At 36.7% G+C, this 19,041-nt stretch overlaps 2 protein-coding genes across 3 annotated transcripts; one reads left to right on the top strand and one right to left on the bottom strand.

Moving 5' to 3' along the window:
- The first annotated feature begins 2,906 nt into the window (after nucleotides 1–2,906).
- On the top strand, nucleotides 2,907–8,861 carry LOC131311608 (E3 ubiquitin-protein ligase RGLG2-like). Of its 2 annotated transcripts, XM_058339109.1 has the most exons (13): nucleotides 2,907–3,599; nucleotides 4,025–4,258; nucleotides 5,820–6,045; nucleotides 6,139–6,252; nucleotides 6,349–6,446; nucleotides 6,820–6,899; nucleotides 7,010–7,115; nucleotides 7,208–7,335; nucleotides 7,433–7,610; nucleotides 7,698–7,754; nucleotides 7,847–7,955; nucleotides 8,413–8,473; nucleotides 8,571–8,861. In XM_058339109.1, exons 2-11 carry the CDS (start codon nucleotides 4,037–4,039, stop codon nucleotides 7,925–7,927), a joined length of 1,290 nt encoding a protein of 429 aa, XP_058195092.1. In that variant the 5' UTR covers nucleotides 2,907–3,599; nucleotides 4,025–4,036; the 3' UTR covers nucleotides 7,928–7,955; nucleotides 8,413–8,473; nucleotides 8,571–8,861. The 2 variants fall into 2 exon arrangements, with proteins under 2 accessions (XP_058195092.1, XP_058195091.1); XM_058339108.1 differs by having other exon boundaries at nucleotides 7,433–7,754.
- Nucleotides 8,862–11,634: 2,773 nt separating this feature from the next.
- On the bottom strand, nucleotides 11,635–12,223 carry LOC131311721 (S-protein homolog 5-like). The gene has a single exon (XM_058339279.1). The coding sequence runs from the start codon at nucleotides 12,207–12,209 to the stop codon at nucleotides 11,805–11,807; it is 405 nt and encodes a 134-aa protein (XP_058195262.1). The 5' UTR covers nucleotides 12,210–12,223; the 3' UTR covers nucleotides 11,635–11,804.
- Nucleotides 12,224–19,041: the final 6,818 nt, after the last annotated feature.

Below are 19,041 nucleotides of genomic sequence, written 5' to 3'. Positions count from 1 at the left end.
AATGCGACGAGAAGCATGGGATTCATTTTTAGCCCCGTGATCTTCACCGTTGACTCTTTTTTCTTTTTTCTTTTAACATTGTGACTTTTTTTTTTTTTTTTTTGGAACAGAAACATTGTGACTAGTATTTAATTTTTTTACAATAATTCTACAACCACACTCATTTTACACACCCAAATGCAAAGACTTGGCCTTGCTTCGTTTGGGTTATTTTTTGTTTTTATTTACTCTCACCGTCCCATAATATTTGTTCGATCCGTGAAACGAAGACTACAAAATAATGCATTTCTTTCGAGAAAAAATTTAAATTTTTTTCATAAGTTAAAAGAACTCATCGAGATCTAGTAAATTGTTGAATTTTTTTTTCACTTTTCTTACAAAAATAATATTAATTTTACGTCTCCGTTTTGCGGACCGGACAAATATTATGGGACGGAGGAAGTATTTCTTTGCTTTTTTAATCAATCTATTTGAATTATTTATTCGGCTCAATAAAAGGAGAGTAAAATTCAAAAATTATGATCTGAAGTTTAAAATTTTTATTAGAGACAAAAATAATCTGAATTTTAGGATATTTTGAAAGAGCTTTTCACGCTAATACTCACGCTTGTGTACTCCCAATTATATGATTTAGAATCGGATTTCCACATGTAAGATATTTGATAACATTTCTCATCCCTATTCAAAAAAAAAAAAAATCAGATAATTTATGTCTTTAGTAATCTTTTTTAAGTTTCTCGTTGTTATATTTTACTTTTAACATTCCTCTCGTGGAACTGAATAAATAATTCAAATAAATTGACTCAAAATAAAAGGAATAAAATGAATGACGACAAAAATATAATTAAAAAAAAGTTAGGCCAAATCACTCAAATAATTCTTAACACAAATTCTCCATTTCGCACTCATATTTTTCACACTTTTCTTTCTCACGAATCGCAATAATTTAATATACTTTGAAACAACTTTTCACACGCATGCTCACGCTTATATATACATATACACTCGCATCATCATTCGACTCATAATTGGATTCCCACGTTTCAGAATATTTGACTGTATTTCTCATTCCAATATCTCCATCTGATTTTGCTGCCCAAGATACGTACGTTAAGTAGGTAACCCTTCAAATTGTTCGAAGTAAAATCTATCTAGATAAAGAGTCCTTTTGTATTCTAGCGAACCTGTCTTTATTGGCTTACTACGGCCGCATTCTCTTGAATGTAATTTAAATTTAAAAGTTCTGTCTTTATTTGAATTGTTTTTACATTTGTTAATTTTGCGTCAAATTTTTTGGATTATTATTCATCTCGACGAGATGAATTAGAAAAGTACAAAATTTTACTTTTACCTATATATTTAGAGAAATAATCACTTTTTAACCAAAAAAAAAAAATCAATTGACCACTTTTTGCTTAAAAATTGTTATTTCTCAAAATACTAACGTTATAGTACTAAGGTTAAAGTAAAAAAATTTACTTTTCCCTTCCCGATTGCTCTAGTCGAGACGAATAAATTATTCATAAAAATTTGGCATAAAATTAACAAATGCAAAAGAAGTTCAAATAAGGACAAAACTCGCAGATTTAAGTTAAGTTTAAGAGAACGCAACCTAGGATGAAAACGGACTTTGGGTTGGTGTTGTGCAGTGAGGTGCACAGAGTCGTGTTACACACCTCCGAGCTGTTGGATCGTGCATCCGACGGCTCGGATCTCATATCGGAAACCAACGATCGAGAACTGTTCATTGCCGATATGAGATCCGAGCCGTCATATGCACAATCTGACGGCTCGAAGTTGCGCAGTGTTGCGCACACCACTGCATAGCACTATCCCCAATTGGATGAAAACATGGACAAATCATTCCTGAATCTTTGAAATGGGTGAGGATTTATTGGATGTGTACTGGATTAAATATCGGTAGAAGAGTTCTAGCTGGGAAGGGAGATAGTACGGATTGGGGGAACTATCTTGATGATCGAAACTCTAGTAATTTCTCTTCTCTTCTGATCTCTTCTCCTCCTTTTCAGTCTCGAACTTAAGCTTCGGAGGGGTATTCCGGGCAAACCCCGACCGGGTAACCATACGGTTCTTCGAGTCTTGCAGGTATTCGATCTCGTCGAAACTGTACTTGGTTCCATTCTTGTAAATTTATTTTTCTTTCCCGTTTTGTGTATTTTGTTCGTGTCTTTTATTGTTAGATTCAAGTGATAATCATTCGTCTTGACGAAAAGAATCTAAAACATAAGTAAACTTGACGAGAAGAATCTAAAAAGTAAGTAAAAAATTAAGACGAAAACAAAAAATTACTATATTTAAATATTTACAACATTGATCCATATTTTTTTACTTTTTCAATTCATGACGAGACGATTTAATCTAAAAAATTATGACAAAAAACTAAGCAAAAAGTTATGAATAATAAAAAATACCGAAATAAGTTTTAAATTATAATATTACAAAAATCCAACCTTAGCACGATTTTCAGAGGCTTGCTTTTCCTGGGTGAAACCCATGCATATATGCACCGTCCACAATAGTGTTTACTGTTATGTTATGAACTGTTTGTATTAATGGTATTATTGGTTTGTAATAGGAGTGTAATATACAGTAATAAAGTACATGTCCTTCTTTTTTTTTTAAGCAGTGGTGAGTTGTATGAAATGTCATAATCAATAATTGGTGTAATAAGTGTAATCGGTGAGTTGCATGAAGTGTCATAATCAATAATTTGTGTAATAAGTGTAATCGTCCTTGTAGTCGAGATAAGTTTTTTTTGTAGTCAAGAAATATTGTCAATAGAAGACTAAGAACAGTAATGTTCAATTATATGTGTATTGTTCGTATTCTCCTCCTTACTCCTATAAACTCCTATAAAAGGAGGAGGCCTCCACCGATGTAAAGGCAGACTTAAGCAATATATCTGTTGTGTTTATATCCCTTGTATTTGTACTCTCTTGGTCCTAACATACTTTATGTTTGTACCCACTTCGTGTCTTTATTACTGTATATTACATCACTCCTATTAACCAAACTTATTCAAATATGGTTGTCACACAATTCTATCTTAGGTGTCTCGTAAATATATATAAGAGCCTAATCTTAGTACAGTCTTGCTATTGTCAGCTCATTGGGCTGACGATAAGCTTATCACACTAGATGGCAAGAAAAACACGTATTTCTGCGTACTTTTTATCCCTTTAATATACATTCACACACTCATTATTGTCAGCCTATTGGGCTGATTTTAGAATTTTCCATCTTAGTATATTACCATAGCAGTAGTGCATCATTTAATACACACGTGATGAACTTTGAATCAGTCTTTGATGGAATTTTGCGTATGTATATATATATATATATAGGGGAAGAATTGTAATTGGTCTTGGTCCATCCTATCATTGTTTCCCTGAACTTGAGAGAAGATGACTTGTATTACACATAATGGAGTAATATATACAAGGCGTGGAGTTTAAGTCATATTATTATATATATTAGTCTTCTCTCAGAATTCTTCATTCATTACAGGGGTACTTCTTTCTGGGTAATTTCCCATCCTCTTTCTGGTTAGAACTCCCTCAGAAGATCCACAAAAACAGGTACGAATTATGGGTTTGAATTCGTGCTTTCCAAGGGTCGTTCCTTTAGTTTAGTCAATAATTGCGCGCAGCAGCCGCACTTTGTTATGGTCCACTGTTTGGTTTTAAACTTCCTATGGATTGAGGTCAAAACATCAGCAAATCGCAATGATATATCTATGCTGCCATGTCAATACAACTCCCATGCTTACCATAATATTTTGAAAATCGGAGCAATCTCTGAATTTAATTTGCGATATTTCGCTTGAATTTCGCAACTTGTGGGTTTCTTGGAAATATCTGCATTTCAGTCTATTTAATTTGTGGGTTTTTCTTTGTACTGGTGATATTTTTTTCAGAAAAGATCAGATAGTTTCATTTTAGTGAATTTCTGTAAGAGGAGAGGAAGGTTGGTTTATTAAATTTGGGGGCTTTTCTTGTACTAGATTGTAGAGGTGATGGGAGGTAAAAGTTCGAAAGAGACGACCCAAAGGCATTTCCCATCGTATAGTCACCAACCGTACCCACAATCGCCTTACCATCAGCAGCATCCAAGCCATACCCCTCGGCATCACCACGCCCCTGCACCATATGAACATGGGGGCCATACCCATCGTAAAAACCAGAAGTTGGAGAAGAAGTTTTCAATCATATCTGATGATTACCATACACTGGAACAGGTTAGACCATGTACAATTTTCTTTTGTGAATTGCTCTTTTTTTTGACTTCCTTCAACGATTTTTGGTGTACCTCTGGATATATCCATACTAATTGGGCACGCAATGAATGTTGCTAAAACTCTTGTATCAGTAGGAATTAGGATCTTGCATGACCTTTCACATTCTTGTGCACTGTTGTATTAAGCAAACTCTCTAATACCATTGTTCTGAAGTGAAACATGTCCATTTCCCTGAAAGAGGTAAAATTGTGACTTCTAAGAACTCCGATTTTGCTGTCAATTTAGTTGTCCTTGGTGCTGGCTAGCCTGCATCGAGAAGTAAAGTAAGATGCGACGTAAAAGCATCTCAACAGTACAAATTCAAGCTCCATATCCGCCCGCCTCTCTGAGCACGTTTCCCAGATCATATTTTGACCAAATAAACCATCTTTGTATCTGCCATTCTCCGCAAGGATAACGTTTGTCAGTGAAAGACTACAACACTACTGCAACATCCGCAATAGTGATCTCCTGCAGAATTAGATTGTAATCCGATTGTGTAGAAGAGCTTGAAAAACTTAAAACAGATAATTAAGGTTGGCTGGGAGGGAACCGTAACTATGTGCCTAACTTTTTAGTGTCAAAAATTGGATTTTGATCATTTCTAGATGTGCCAAACTGGGGAATTGAGTGCCAATGATGGTTTTTCTGTTTTGGACAATCGTGCAATATCGGCATGTAGGAGTTTGCGTTAAAGGGAGGGGGAATGGTTCAACTCTTACCATGGCTCATGAGGAAAAAAGGAGAGCGGGAGACAGGAACCTAATTTGAAATTTCAATGGCCAAGTAGAAACGTCAACTTAAAAAATCTATGGGCAAGACTTTTGAAACTTCATTCACAAACGTCAACTTAAAAAATCTATGGGCAAGCGTCCACCTAACATTGACAATAAACCTGTGCCTGATAAGAATATTTTTGTATCGACCTTATCATAGTCTGGTTGATATATTTTGATACTCAAACAACTGTTAAATGAATCAAAATTGTTAGATATGAGTGGAAAAACAATTTGAGTTGCACAAAGGGTCGATTGCATGGCCTTTCTTCTCCGTGCACAGGGGCGGATCCAATGTAGACATAGGCGGGTCACGTGATCCACCTGAAAATATCGGGAATTTTTTTCTGAACATAGAAACACTAACATTCATTTTTTATTTTTGCTATATTTTTCTGAACACATGTTCTCTTTGTATTGGATTGTGAGTATTTTTATTAAATTTATGCTCGAAAAGTGACCCATCTGTCCAAATTTTCTGGATCCACCACTGTCCATGCATGCCTTTTTCTTTGAAAACCGACTTAACGAAATATGAGGTACTGACAACATAACTTCTATCTTCAAATGGCTTTGATTTCAGTTGCAAAATTTTTCTTTTCGTGCACCTTGTGTGGTAATGTACAAGTAATATCAATTCATATCTCAGTATGTAAAAGGATTTAGTTATTGCAATTAATAGCGCATTGGAATCCCAAATTTCCAATTTCATCTCATGAATAATTTGGAATGTTCCACCACCACAGGTTACAGATGCCCTTGCCCAAGCTGGACTAGAGTCCTCTAATCTCATTGTTGGTATTGATTTCACAAAAAGCAATGAGTGGACAGGTTCAAGATCATTCAATCATCGGAGCTTACATCACATTGGAAGTGGTCTGAACCCATACGAACAAGCAATATCTATTATCGGGAAAACTTTATCTGCTTTCGACGAGGATAACTTGATTCCATGTTTTGGATTTGGAGATGGTAATTTTTGTAGAAAAAAGGGAATATTGTATGTTCTGTAGAATAAGTATGTAGATTCAAAGATGATTTTGTCTCTTGCTTTTTGTTTTGCAGCCTCAACACATGATCAAGAGGTTTTCAGTTTTGATCCAGAGGAAAGATATTGTAACGGATTTGAGGAAGTACTGAGAAGATACAGAGAAATAGTTCCGCATCTTAAACTTTCAGGTGCCTGTTCTGTGTCTATTTATTCACGCCATTAGCATTTTAAAAGATTCACCGTCGTGTTCATTGACCACAAGGACTTCTCTTTGTTTATGGCAGGACCCACATCTTTTGCCCCGATAATAGAAATGGCTATGAGTATTGTCGAGGAGAGTGGCAGCCAGTACCATGTGTTGCTGATAGTTGCTGATGGGCAGGTGACTGATCACTTGGACACGACTTTAACTTCTTCTTCTTTTCTTTTCTTTTTTTTTTTTTTTGTAGACTGATCTTTTCTATTGTAGTAAGTTTTAGAATTTCTTTAGTGAATATGTCAATGTGTGAATATCGTGCCCAGGATTCTTGGGGGGGGGGGGGGGGGGGGGGGGGGTGTTGTGGGGTTTAAGGCAATGCCAAAGTTATGACCATGTCAACTGATCAATGGGCTCTGTATTTGCTTAAAGAAAAGAAGGGCAAAATAAACAAACTAACAAGGAATTCCCAGGACTACTTGAGAAGGGACTTAGTATTTAGCATAAATGATTGGGAGCCCATTCTCAAGTACTTTCACTGATTGTCTGTTAATATTAGGTGACGAGAAGTGTTGATACTGCGCATGGTAAGGTCAGCCCACAGGAACAGAATACTATCGATGCCATTATCAAAGCAAGGTATAAACCTTTTCTTAATCTTGAGATTTTTATTGCCCCTTGCATTTCCCTCGTGGATTTCAGTATCAGTTGTTGTTTTGAACATGTAATTATTTGCTTTTTAATTGCAGTGAGTACCCCTTGTCGATAATCCTAGTAGGGGTAGGAGATGGCCCATGGGACACGATGAGAGAGTTCGACGATAACATTCCTTGTCGAGCATTTGACAATTTTCAGGTTCCAGTAGTTTGACATTTGAATCTCTAAAAATTAGACTCATTTCTTAGAAATTTGCTTATTTAGTTGTGACTGCTTTTGTGCCTTGATAGTTTGTGAATTTTACGGAAATCATGTCAAAGAACATGGATCCTTTGAGAAAACAAACAGAATTTGCTCTCTCTGCGTTGATGGAAATACCTTCTCAATATAAAGCAACTCTTGAATTGAGTATCTTGGGGTAAAAATTAACTCCTATGCCACATGTATTCTGGATTTAGATTTAATCTCCAGTTACTAAAAAGACTCCATATTTTTCCTTTTTCTTCCCTATAAAGTCAACGAACGGGAAATGCTCCAAAAAGGGTCCCTCTTCCCCCACCTCGTTACAGTGCAGCTTCTACCGGCAATAGCTCAAAACCATACAACTCAAGCAGTTTTCAGCAAAGTACCCCTCCTTACCAAGGATACGATACTGCAACTTCAGGCACTGCTCCATATTCAAGCGTTGATCAGGTTAGTATCTCAATCAATATTCCTGCTATACCCTCTATTGAGTTAAACACTTTCCTTCATGCCCTTTGTTTTTTTATCTTGTTACAGGTTTGCCCTATATGTCTTACTAATCCGAAGGACATGGCTTTTGCTTGCGGGCATCAGGTCAGTTACTCTAAATCCACTTCCAGGCTCTCACATTCTTCTTTGTTACTTTGGGTTCTTTATATACATCTTAGTTTCTTCTTTGTGAGCAGACTTGCCGTGATTGTGGAGAACACATCAGTTCATGTCCCATTTGCCGCGCACCAATCAAAACCAGAATAAGGCTCTATTAACAGGTTTCTCTTGGTTCCTCTGTGGTCTCAAGGCCGGCCCAACCCCAAGGCCCAAGAAGCCTGGGCATTGGGCATCCAAAAAAGTCCAACTTTTTGGGGCACTCCAATATTTTTACTATTTGGGTTTGAGTAGGACTCTTTTTAAGCCCAATAGAATGAAAAAAATGCCCAATTAGAGGTAATGAGTTAGTCCAACCCACCATCCCATAAGCCCAAGTGCCCAACCTACTAAATCCCCAAAATCATTTCCCCCAAATCTGCGAATAACACCTCCCAAAAATCATTTCCCCCCAAACCCACCCCAAAAACTTGACGATCTCGTATTTTGTGTTCATATGTAATGATTAGTAGAACTTTATATTGGTTTGGTTTTCTGGTATTGTGATTGTTACTGAAAAAATTGTTATGTATTAATTCTTTAAGGGTACACTTTCTTTTATTAGGCCTTGGGCACTAAAAACCCTTGGGCCGGCCCTGTGTGGTCTGTTACTGCTCTTGATCGGCTAGCGGTGCATCAGACGGCCTGGATTTCGAGGAAAAAAAGAGGTTAGCTGCTGCGATTTTCTCACGTATTTCGTTTACGTTTTCTTACTTTTACACTGCTTTCAACTTCTTGTACTAACCTTTTATGGTATATATCCAGGATCCGGGTTGTCCTTTTTGGAGAGTTGCAAATGATAAAGGTTAGCCATACTCGATCTTTGACCCGAAATGTAATATATTAGCCTGGTACAAATTACTTGAGATGGATTCGTTGCCCGAGCGCAGGATGGATGAGTTTATGTCATCACAGATACTCCATTGTTTTGTGGGTACTTAGAAGTAGAGAATACGTACATTCTTTTGGTTTGTTTGAAGGTTGTGAGTATTCTTTTGCAAGGGATCGCAATAACTTGTGTGAAATTATCAAAATTTTCAAGCTCGATTCTTGTTAGCTCGTGCCTTAGTATGTAAGCGGAAAAAAACTTGCATATTCTGGACGGTAAATACTTGAATTCTGCCCAAACTCGACTTGACAAATACAATGCAAGGAAAACAAAGCTACACGAACTAAATAGAGGAAAGTCCACTTTGACCTCCTGTGGTATGGGCCATGTGCGGATATACCCTCTATGGTTTAAAAGTGTGCACATAACCTCCTGTGGTTTTAAAATTGTGCGGATAGACTCCCTGTCGTCATGTTTTCCGTCCATATTAACGGAGGTGTATCTCACACGCCTCTAGAATGTAATCTGAGTCGTTCATAATGTATTAAATAAACAATAGAATATCTCTGTAAAAATTCATCTCGATCAAGTATCAATAACCCAGTGATCTAATTTGTGGTAAATTCAAATTGGAAAATTTAATTTCATAACAAAATTGATTCGACCATGAACTTTTCATTTTTTGATTGACTTGAATTTTGGCATAGATGTAGTATTCGTCAAACTCTACAATATCAACGGTTTGGATTCAATTTTTGGTATAGGGGATGGTATGGTTAGATTTAAAAAAGAAAACGAATCAAGGGAGATGATGAGGGTATATCGGTCTTTTAAAGTTGTGTCCGTTAAAATGGACGGAAAACATGACGGCAGGGGGTCTATCCGCACAATTTTAAAATCACAAGAGGTTATGTGCACACTTTTAAACCATAGAGTGTGTATCCGCGCATGGCCCATACCACAGGGGGTCAAAGTGGACTTTCCTCAACTAAATATGTGATCGCCACAATTAGATTGGCTCAAATGCTAAGCAAACTAAACTTGAACATATTTTAAAGAAGCTTAAACAACCGGTCTCCATTTGGCTTGTTTACAACCATATTCCTTCGTTTCTTCCTCCTATCTCAAAGCTCAAGATGAAACTATATATGTAGTGATGTAAGTGAGAAAACTTCACTTGAGAACCTCAACAGCTCATTCTTGCATTGCATCTCCTCCTTCAATCACTTCCACCATCTGTTTCAAAACCTCTGCAATCACTGCAACAATAAAGGGAGGGAAAATCAACATAACGTTCCGACTTCGCTCCTGTTAGAGATATGGACACCTTGCCACGATGCTAAACTAGTTTTTTTCTCTGCGGATTGTCGCCCGATTACATCACGACGAGTCCAATCTTGTTCACTCACGTGTGACTCTACGGGTTATCAATGTGGAGTGAACTAAATTATTTCTCATGGAAGTAGAAATGAAATGTTGTGAAGATAACTTAATTGTCGATTTCACACCTAATATAGTGATAAATCAAGCTAATTCACATACTCTTATCACAAATACAAGTAATTAACAGGTCCAATTGTTTATTTCCATCCAAGATTCATTAGCGGTTTGCACTTAGTTAAAGGAAAATCAGGCTAAGAATGCACTGATCTGCTCACAAACATGAGTCATATCCAGTTATGGATTTTCTCCCAAGACTTGTTATCATTGCTGAAATAGAAACCGTCGGGTCTTGCAAGCCAGTAACAATTATAATGTATTGTACCATTCCAACACTTGTCACCTATTTTGGCATTGTAAACATCAAAAATTGTTGTATTATGTGAACCCCAATAAAAATGACAGAAGAATAGAGTGGTTCCCCAAACGTTGGTAGTGAATTTCCAACTGAATGATTGGCCATTGTTGATCCTCTGCATTCCGAGATCATCGTCTTTAGACTGACAACGAGCCCACAATGGCGTGGGATTGTTCGGAACACCGCTGATTATATGAACCGCTACATCACTTAGTTGTGCACGAGCAAGCTGAAGTTGAAGTATCAAAGTTAGGTTGATCAAAAAGGAAAGAAAGCAATGTCGACCCATTGTATCTCTTTAAATGTGAGATAGATTTGTACTTCTTAACCTCACTAGAGATACCCATATTTATACACTCACCAAGGCAAAAGGGATTAATGAAATTCAATTTTGCCGATAAAAAAGGAGGAAATTCTCCTTTTATTTGGTTGGGGAAGGCAATTGGATTTTCTTTTTAAAAAGTCAGATTTACATAATCCGCACTAGATTTCCCTCCAAATCCTACAGCGCTTCTTGCTCTAGCATTCAAGTTTGCGTTTGGCTTTGTTCTTTTCTCTTCTACAAAAACTTGTGTCCAATTTTTTTTTACTCGCTTCTCCTTTTGTGGTTATATATGGTACTCCATCCGTCCCTTTTTAAGTGTCCTGCTTCGTAATTCCAACTTATTAAAAAGACATCATCATTATACCTTTCACATCAATTTTTTCCTCCACTTTCCCTACTTACCCATCATCATTACACTTTTACTCACTTACTTTTTAAAATAGAATCTACTTTTAGGGATAAAATAGACAATTCACCAACTTTTACCCACTAACTTTACAAAATGGACACTTATTAAGGGACAGTCCAAAATGGAATACCGGACTATAAATAAGAAACGGAGGGAGTACCTCTATTTAAAAAGTAAAAAAATAAAAAAATATTCTGCACTTTTTAATCATTTTCAGATACAGAACTTCATCTTTTTTAGGGTAGAGTTAGAAGTGGAGAATAGAAGAAAGATTATAATATGTAAATTTTTTTATTTGTTTGTTGTAAGTATTATTTCGTAAGGGATTGTGGTAATATGTGTGTGTAATTATCAAAATCTTCAAGCTTGATTCTTATTCAGCTAGTCAAAAGTTTGTACCTTACGACCTAAGCAAACAAAACTCTAAAACATATTTTTGGAGCTCGTTAGTATTTGAGTTCTGCCGAAACTCGACTTGATAAGTCAATCTAATTCACATACCCTTATCACAAATACTAGTAAATGTAGTAATTATCAGGTTCAAGTGTTTATTTCCATCCAAGATTCATTAGCGGTTTGCGCTTAATTGCAAATCAGGCTAAGAATTTATATTGATCTGATCACAAATTAAACATGAGTCATGTCCAATCATTGAATATCTCCCAAGACTTGTTATCCTTGCTGAGATAGAAACCGTCAGGTCTTGCAACCCAGTAACAATCATATCGAGGAAAATCCCAGTTCCTGTCAGCTATTGTGGCATTGAAAACATCGAAACTTGTGTTATGTGAACCCCAATAAAAATGACAGAAGAAGAGAGTAGTTCCCCAAAAGTTGATAGTGAATCTCCGATTGAATGATTGGCCATTGTTGAGCATGTGCATCCCAAGATCATCGTCTTTCGATTGACAATGAGCCCGCAGTGGCATCAGATTGTTTGGAACGCCGCTGATTATATGATCCCCCACCTGAGTTAGTTGTGCACAAGCAAGCTGAAGTATCAATGTTAGGTTGATCAAGAAGGAAACAAAGCAATGACCCATTGTATCTCTTGAAATATGAGACTTCTTACCTCACTCGAGATACCTATATTTGTACACTCGATCACAAAGGCGCGCACACACAGACACACACACACGTACATATGGAATTAATGAAACTATTACACTCCATGAGGCACGTCGAAGAGACATTATAAACTTTTACGTACACTCCACGTGGCAAACTTATCATGTGGCAAGTGCTTCTCCCTCCCGCATTCAAATTTGTGTTTGGCTTTGTTCTTTTTCTCTTTCTACAAAAACTTGTGTCCAAAATTTTTTACCGCTTCATCATTCATGTTTTTCCGTCGTTGGCGATTCTTTTGTTGAAATTTTAAAACTTCGCTTCTACTTTTGGGGTTATAGTTATTTATCATACCTCTATTTAGAAAGTAAAAAAATAAAAAACATTTTGCAAAAATTCACTAGGAAAAAAGTTATTCAGTAAAAAGTCATATGGTCGAAAAGAAAAGTCAAAGCTAGCAAATTTTTCGTTCTTACTAAACATTTTATAAAGGAATCCCTTTTATAAACTTAGTAATTTTTTTTACTTTTTAAATGTGGCTATTTTAGGTGAATGTATTCAAAAAATAAAAAAGTTTGTTAAAATATTGTTAGAAATCAATTAAAGACGAAAAAAATACACAGCCCTATTTTAGATTTACATAATCCGCACTAGGTTTCCCTCCAAATCCTACATTGCTTCTCCCTCCCGCATTCAAGTTTGCGTTTGGCTTTGTTCTTTTCTCTTCTACACAAGCTTGTGTCCAAATTTTTTTACCGCTTCATCATTCATGTTTTTTCGTCGTTAGTGATTCTTTTTTTTTTTTGAAATTTTACAACTTTGCTTTTCCTTTTGTGGTTATATATCATACCTCTATTTAAAAAGTGAAAAAATAAAAAATATTCTGCACTTTTTAATCATTTTCAGGTACAGAACATCTTTTCAGGGTAGTTTAGAAATGGAGAATAGAAGAAGGATTATATGTAAATTTCTTTATTTGTTTGAAGGTTGTAAGTATTATTTTGTAAGGGATTGTGGTAATATACATATATGTGTGCAGTAATTTCTTTATATGTGTACATGCCTCGGTCGACCAAAATCTTTTCCGATATGTTTGTTTAATATTTTTTATATCTCACTAGTTAAGTTCACGGGCGTTGCACGTCGATTCTGCACTTGATATAATGATAAGTCAAACCAAAGTTGTCAATTTCGTATCGGCCAGCGTACCGTTTTCTCTTCAAGTTTTTAACATTTGTTCAAGTATTTAAGTAACTCATTTTAATTTCAGTTCTTTATGAAAGTTATTCGTTTATATTTGATTAGGTGATATTTTTTGTTTATTTTTCTCTCGCATAATAGAAGTATGTTTCAAGTTGGGGTTTCTTCTTTTTTATGCATAATGATTGGTGAGTAATCGTATAGGTAGGGTCGCGGAGTGATTAGCACACCGTGACCAGTCCGGACACTGCTCCTATTTTTAAAATAAAAATAAACGATTTTAGATTGAAAAAATACTTCTCGTAGACGAACCCGGGCATTGTCAGAGCCCGTGTGAACGGGGGAATGGGGGTCCAAAACTCATTCTCCGCTGCACATGGATAAACGGCGACCATAGAGTCTCGCATCTTGCGGGGTATCTTTTTCAATCTAAATTAAATTGAACGTTTTTAAGAACATCGAATGAAGCAGGTTAATCCGGATTGGTTGCGAGTGCGATGAACCTTACGACCGTACCTTTCTTTTAATTATTTGAAAAGTACAATCAATTTCTAGGCTGCCCTATTCGGCTAAATAAGCCACTTTGGCTTATTTTTTGTCCTTATTCAAATTTTTTTCGTATTTGTTAATTTTCCGTCAATTTTTTAGGAATTATTGCATCATCATGACGAGAAGAATCTAAAAAGTAAAAAATTATGATCGAAATCCAATTTTTTTTTGAATAAAGACAAAAAAATTGGCTTATTAGCTTATTTTTGTTTTTATTCAAAAAAAATTGGATTTTGATCAAAAAAATTTACTTTTTAGATTTCTCTTGTCACGATGATGAAATAATCCCAAAAAAATTGAGGAGAAACTAACAAATACGAATTTTTTTTGAATAAGGACAAAAAATAAGCCAAAGTGGCTTATGTAGCCGAACGGGTGATAAAACTGACAGGGGTGACTACCTAAGAGCCTGTTAAATAAGTTAAACCCAAATTTTTAGTTAGTACACATTATCGTCTCTGTGGATTTGAATCCGGACTTACCGAATATTGTGCTACGTCGGTCTCAGCCATTCGCTTGGGGCAATCCATTATTTTGGGTCTAGGAATCCGTCAAGCACCTAATAAATCTTTTTAACTTCTCTAAACAAACCCTGTTCATAATCCTAAAATCGAAAGAATCACTTTTCCTCCGCTATGAGTGAATGTCTAGGTTTTGACTAATTTACTACAGTATTGGATATTTTTTTAAGTTTTTGTTTTTCATGAAATTTTGCTTCACATTATTGTAGATTTTTACTTTGTCTCAATGAGAAAAATTCAAAACAGTGAAAAAGTATTACCAAAAACTGCAAAAAGTTTATTAAAGACAAAAAAAAAATTCAAGTTTTTGGATTACTTTTGTCCTTAATGAATTTTTTAAAGGTAAAATCATAATGTTTTCCTTGTCATATTCCTCTTGTTAATACTTCATTCATTCCAACCATAAAACGATAATTTAAAAATATTATAATTTTTACAAGAAAAATTCAAACTATTTTCAACAGTTTACTAGATATAAATGAGTTATTTTAATTTATGAAAAAAAATTAAATTTTTTCTTGAAAAAAATATATTATTTTTAGGTTCTCATTTTGCGGACAAAATGAACAATGTGAGACGAATGGAGTGTCTATTCACCACAATTCGACACAAATCATAGACTTTTAAGCTAAGGCTATATTCGAACTAGGTATATATTTGACATTTGATATGAAAGACAGTGACTAGAATGAAGTATTTTATCTATTTATTTATTTTTATCCAATACTATATTTATGCCCAGTGGATAGACCACGTTGAATTTTAAGTATTTATTTTTTAGAATTGAAAAAATAAGGGTCTATATTTGATCTGGTCCCCTTTCCTTCTTAGTGTAGACACCCCATTCTGGATTGTCCAGATAACGTTATTTGTCGATCTTTTATTTTCCCGATGATGATTTTGGTCGAGAACAGTCTGAGGTTAATGGTGTGTTTGAGCTTTGAGCGTCCCAAACCCCTTTTCAAACCCATTTCAAACCTTTTAAACCAGAGCCAAACAGCCCCAGCAAAACCCAACTGGCACACGCCAGTGTATTGGACGCGTACGCCAGTTAGCTGCCACGTGTCAGTCATCGACCGTTGACCCAGTTATAATTGGCGCACGCAGGTTCATATGTAGCGCACGCCAGTCAATTCCAGTCAAATCAACTTTATTCAGCCACTTGGGCGGGACTTTTGTGCCACCCTGACGTCGGCCACAGTAGCCCCTGATGATTATATCGTCCAGGCCCGTTCCCTCTCTCTCCTACAACCCCCATCAAGGCAAGTCCCATGCATTTAATGCATGAGATGCTCCCTTCCTCCTCCAACCAGCCAAACAAGGCCCTAGACCAAACTGATCTCAGTCACTCCCCCTCTATATATACTCCCCTCTCACACTCTTGCAAAGGGTTACCAAGTTCACAAAGGGTTAGCATCATCAAGAAGCAAAAGCACCCCTCTTCTCTCTTCTTGCTCTTTTTCTCCTCTTCTTCCATTGAAAGAGAAAGGAAGGGAGCCCACTTTTCATACACCCTACTGATATCCAGTCACCTTCTAAGCCTCCATCTTCAATCCATAAGCTCAATACCTCTTCCAAACCTCAATACAAAAAGGTATATCACATTTATGTTCTTTTCTGTTTTTGACTCCTGAGGGGAACCAGCAAGGCCCAGGCTGGTAAACAATACCAGTCCTGGCCTTGAACTGGTAAAAATACAACAATCGTATGCGACGATACTTGGCGCACGCCAGTTTCTACATGCCGTACGCCAGTCATGGCAGTACGAGCACAACTGGCGTGGGGATCGTGGATCGTCATTTCTTTTGTTTTATCTTTCTGTCAATCACCCTTGCATGCTAAACAACCGGTTTGTTGCTTTCTGTATGCTTAGAACTATTTAGACGTAAAGGTTATTGCCTGCTCTTTGTTTATTCCAAAGGCCTCTGGGATCCTTTTGGTCATGTTCCAGAGCCCAGATGATGCAAAAACCAAGCACTGGATTAGGGTCAAACGTGCGTACGGATGACTGGCGTACGACAGTTAAAGCTAGGATCCAGTGGCTGGCCCTTGCATCTTAGCTTAATCTTGGCCTCCTTCCTATCCCCACTCTGTTTAGGGGGTTTCTTTTCTATTTTTCATGGCTTTAAGCCGTCTCATCTGTCTGTAAATACATATATCCTGTTTATTTAACTGCATGGTTTGTCCTGGGTGTGCGCTGGTCCTTTTCCAGAGCCCAGAGGGTTGCAAATAAGGACTGTGAAACTAGATGAGTGGAGTACGCCAGTCTCTCTGTGGCGTGCGCAAGTCAAATCAGCTTGCTGTGGCTTGGCCAGTGCATGCTGGTAGAATTTGCTCACGCCCCTGCGGGGCAGCGTACTGCAATTTGTCCAGTTTGCTCAGTGCTTGTTCTCAATCTATATTTAGCATTGCAATCAAGCCATTCATAAACATTTTGTCACATAATCACAACTTGTTGAAGTTTTAACCCCCATTAACTGTTCCCCCGCCCTAACTGGCTAAAAAATGATCAAATGAGAGAAAAATGCAAACGTTTTATAAAATGCCCGAGTAGAGACCGATCTCCGGATTGGGCGAGAGGGGTGCCATAAAACCCTTCCCCTCTCGTAACCTGGCTCCCGAACCTCAGATATCGAAGGTGACGACGGTCCAGTCTACAAATCTTTTCAAAATCAAACAAACGTAGCAAACGTTTTTGAGTTTGGTTCCTTGGGTGCTTTCACCGCTAAAACCCGAGTGGTGACTCTGAATCGAGGCGTTTCGCCGCGCTCTTCCAACAAAGGGGGCCGCGCCCGATTTTTCAAATAGAATTTCCGGGTGGCGTGCCCACACTTAGCCAATCATACAAAGTATTATATACCATTAAATATGGAGTGTAATAAAAAATAAAACTAGCTTCTCTTTCTTCTTCCTTAAGCTTCCTTTTAATCGTTTCTCTTCAAGTCCAGATGAATGTCGAAGACAGCTCATTCAACATTACATATATGCCTATGGACGAGATAGCCACCTACCAGCTCACTCTACACGCTCTCTCTCAATTCTTATTCTCGCAAAATTTAATGACCAAATTAAACCAAATCGAGTATTGTGTTCCAAACGATTACCGTCGGCCACATGAATCTTATTTTTTCATTGAACTCTGTCTAAGGCTGCTATTCACTTGGATTCAGTAAGTCCAAAAATCCTTATGTATTATGGCATCCAAAATAGTTTGAGATATTTACGGAAGACGTTTATATAGTGCTTGCTCTCGGGATGCTGCTTTCTTTCGCTCACGCTCATGCACACACATTAAGTGACTAATTATATGAGCATACATTAAGTGACAAATTATATGAGCATGTATATAGGTCGGTACAAAGTTAGCTCCACAAGCATTTTGGCAGAATCATGAGAAAGAGAATAATAATGCTGGCCAGAGATGGGTATTGTATGGTTGGGGAGATAAGTGTCTCAGAAAACAATTGCAGGCCTTCCATCCTTATGGGCAACCAGCTAGCTAGCTAGTCCCCCCATCCTTTTTCAACCCTTCTGAATATCTGTATTCTGGCTTTATCTCATTGTCTCCATCTCCAGTTTACTATTTTATATACCCAATCACTAACTCTTCAATAAAATATGCTGTACATGAATGGCTGCAATGCGCTCTCTCTCTCTCTCTCTCTCTCTCTCTCTCTCTCTCAACAAAATCTTTTTCTTTATGAGGAGAGATGAACGAGTTGGCAACTTGGATCATGTATGTGCAAGTAGGAACGCTCAGAGAACGATAGGTATATTTATAAAAGAATATCAGGCAAAGCACATAATTACAATGAGAATATACTATAAAATAATTCCCTGACTACTGTATTTTATATGTTCATTGTTTCCTATAGTGGGATATCTATCTATCTTGAAAAGCCTCAAGATCCATATATAGCAGCTTATATTCATCGGAAGCTTTAACGACTTTAATTTGCTACTTAATTACTGAATATATATTATCTATCAACGTGGAGCATTCTGTTACATCCGTGCATGCATTTTGTTTGTAAGTTAAGTCTATTATCGTGGGTCATGAATTACTTATGTTTGTTTTTAGAATATGAAATAAATAGAGTATGTCCTAATGTCTGGAAAAAAATTCGAATCTAAGTCGATCCAAAGCCTAGGCGATCGCTCAAATCTTATGCAACGAATGTGATGTATATTATCTGGCTAATTATAACACACTATATACGATCACAATTTTCCATTTTCTTGCATTGGCTAAATACACACACACAATATGATGTAAATGTCTAGTCGGCACCACGTCAAAACAAGGGAAGTTGATAATTTGATTAGTTTAATGAGGATAACAAAATAATTGGCACTCTTGAGATCAATCAGGTTATTTTAGAAACACAAGTCTAAACTAGTTGTGAATGGATATGTTATCTTAACTTCATTTGGGGTGTACAGGTCATATTAGCATAGGAAAACACCCCAAGATTGTCGATTGCGTAATTAGATAAACAGTAATTTAATAGAGGTTGTCAATGGTGGTGGGTGATAGAAG

Source organism: Rhododendron vialii, chromosome 12a, assembly GCF_030253575.1.
Source record: "Rhododendron vialii isolate Sample 1 chromosome 12a, ASM3025357v1".
Classification (NCBI taxonomy): Eukaryota; Viridiplantae; Streptophyta; class Magnoliopsida; order Ericales; family Ericaceae; genus Rhododendron; species Rhododendron vialii.
Note: the sequence above shows the minus strand (reverse complement) of the source record. Positions and strands in the feature narration are given on the sequence as shown.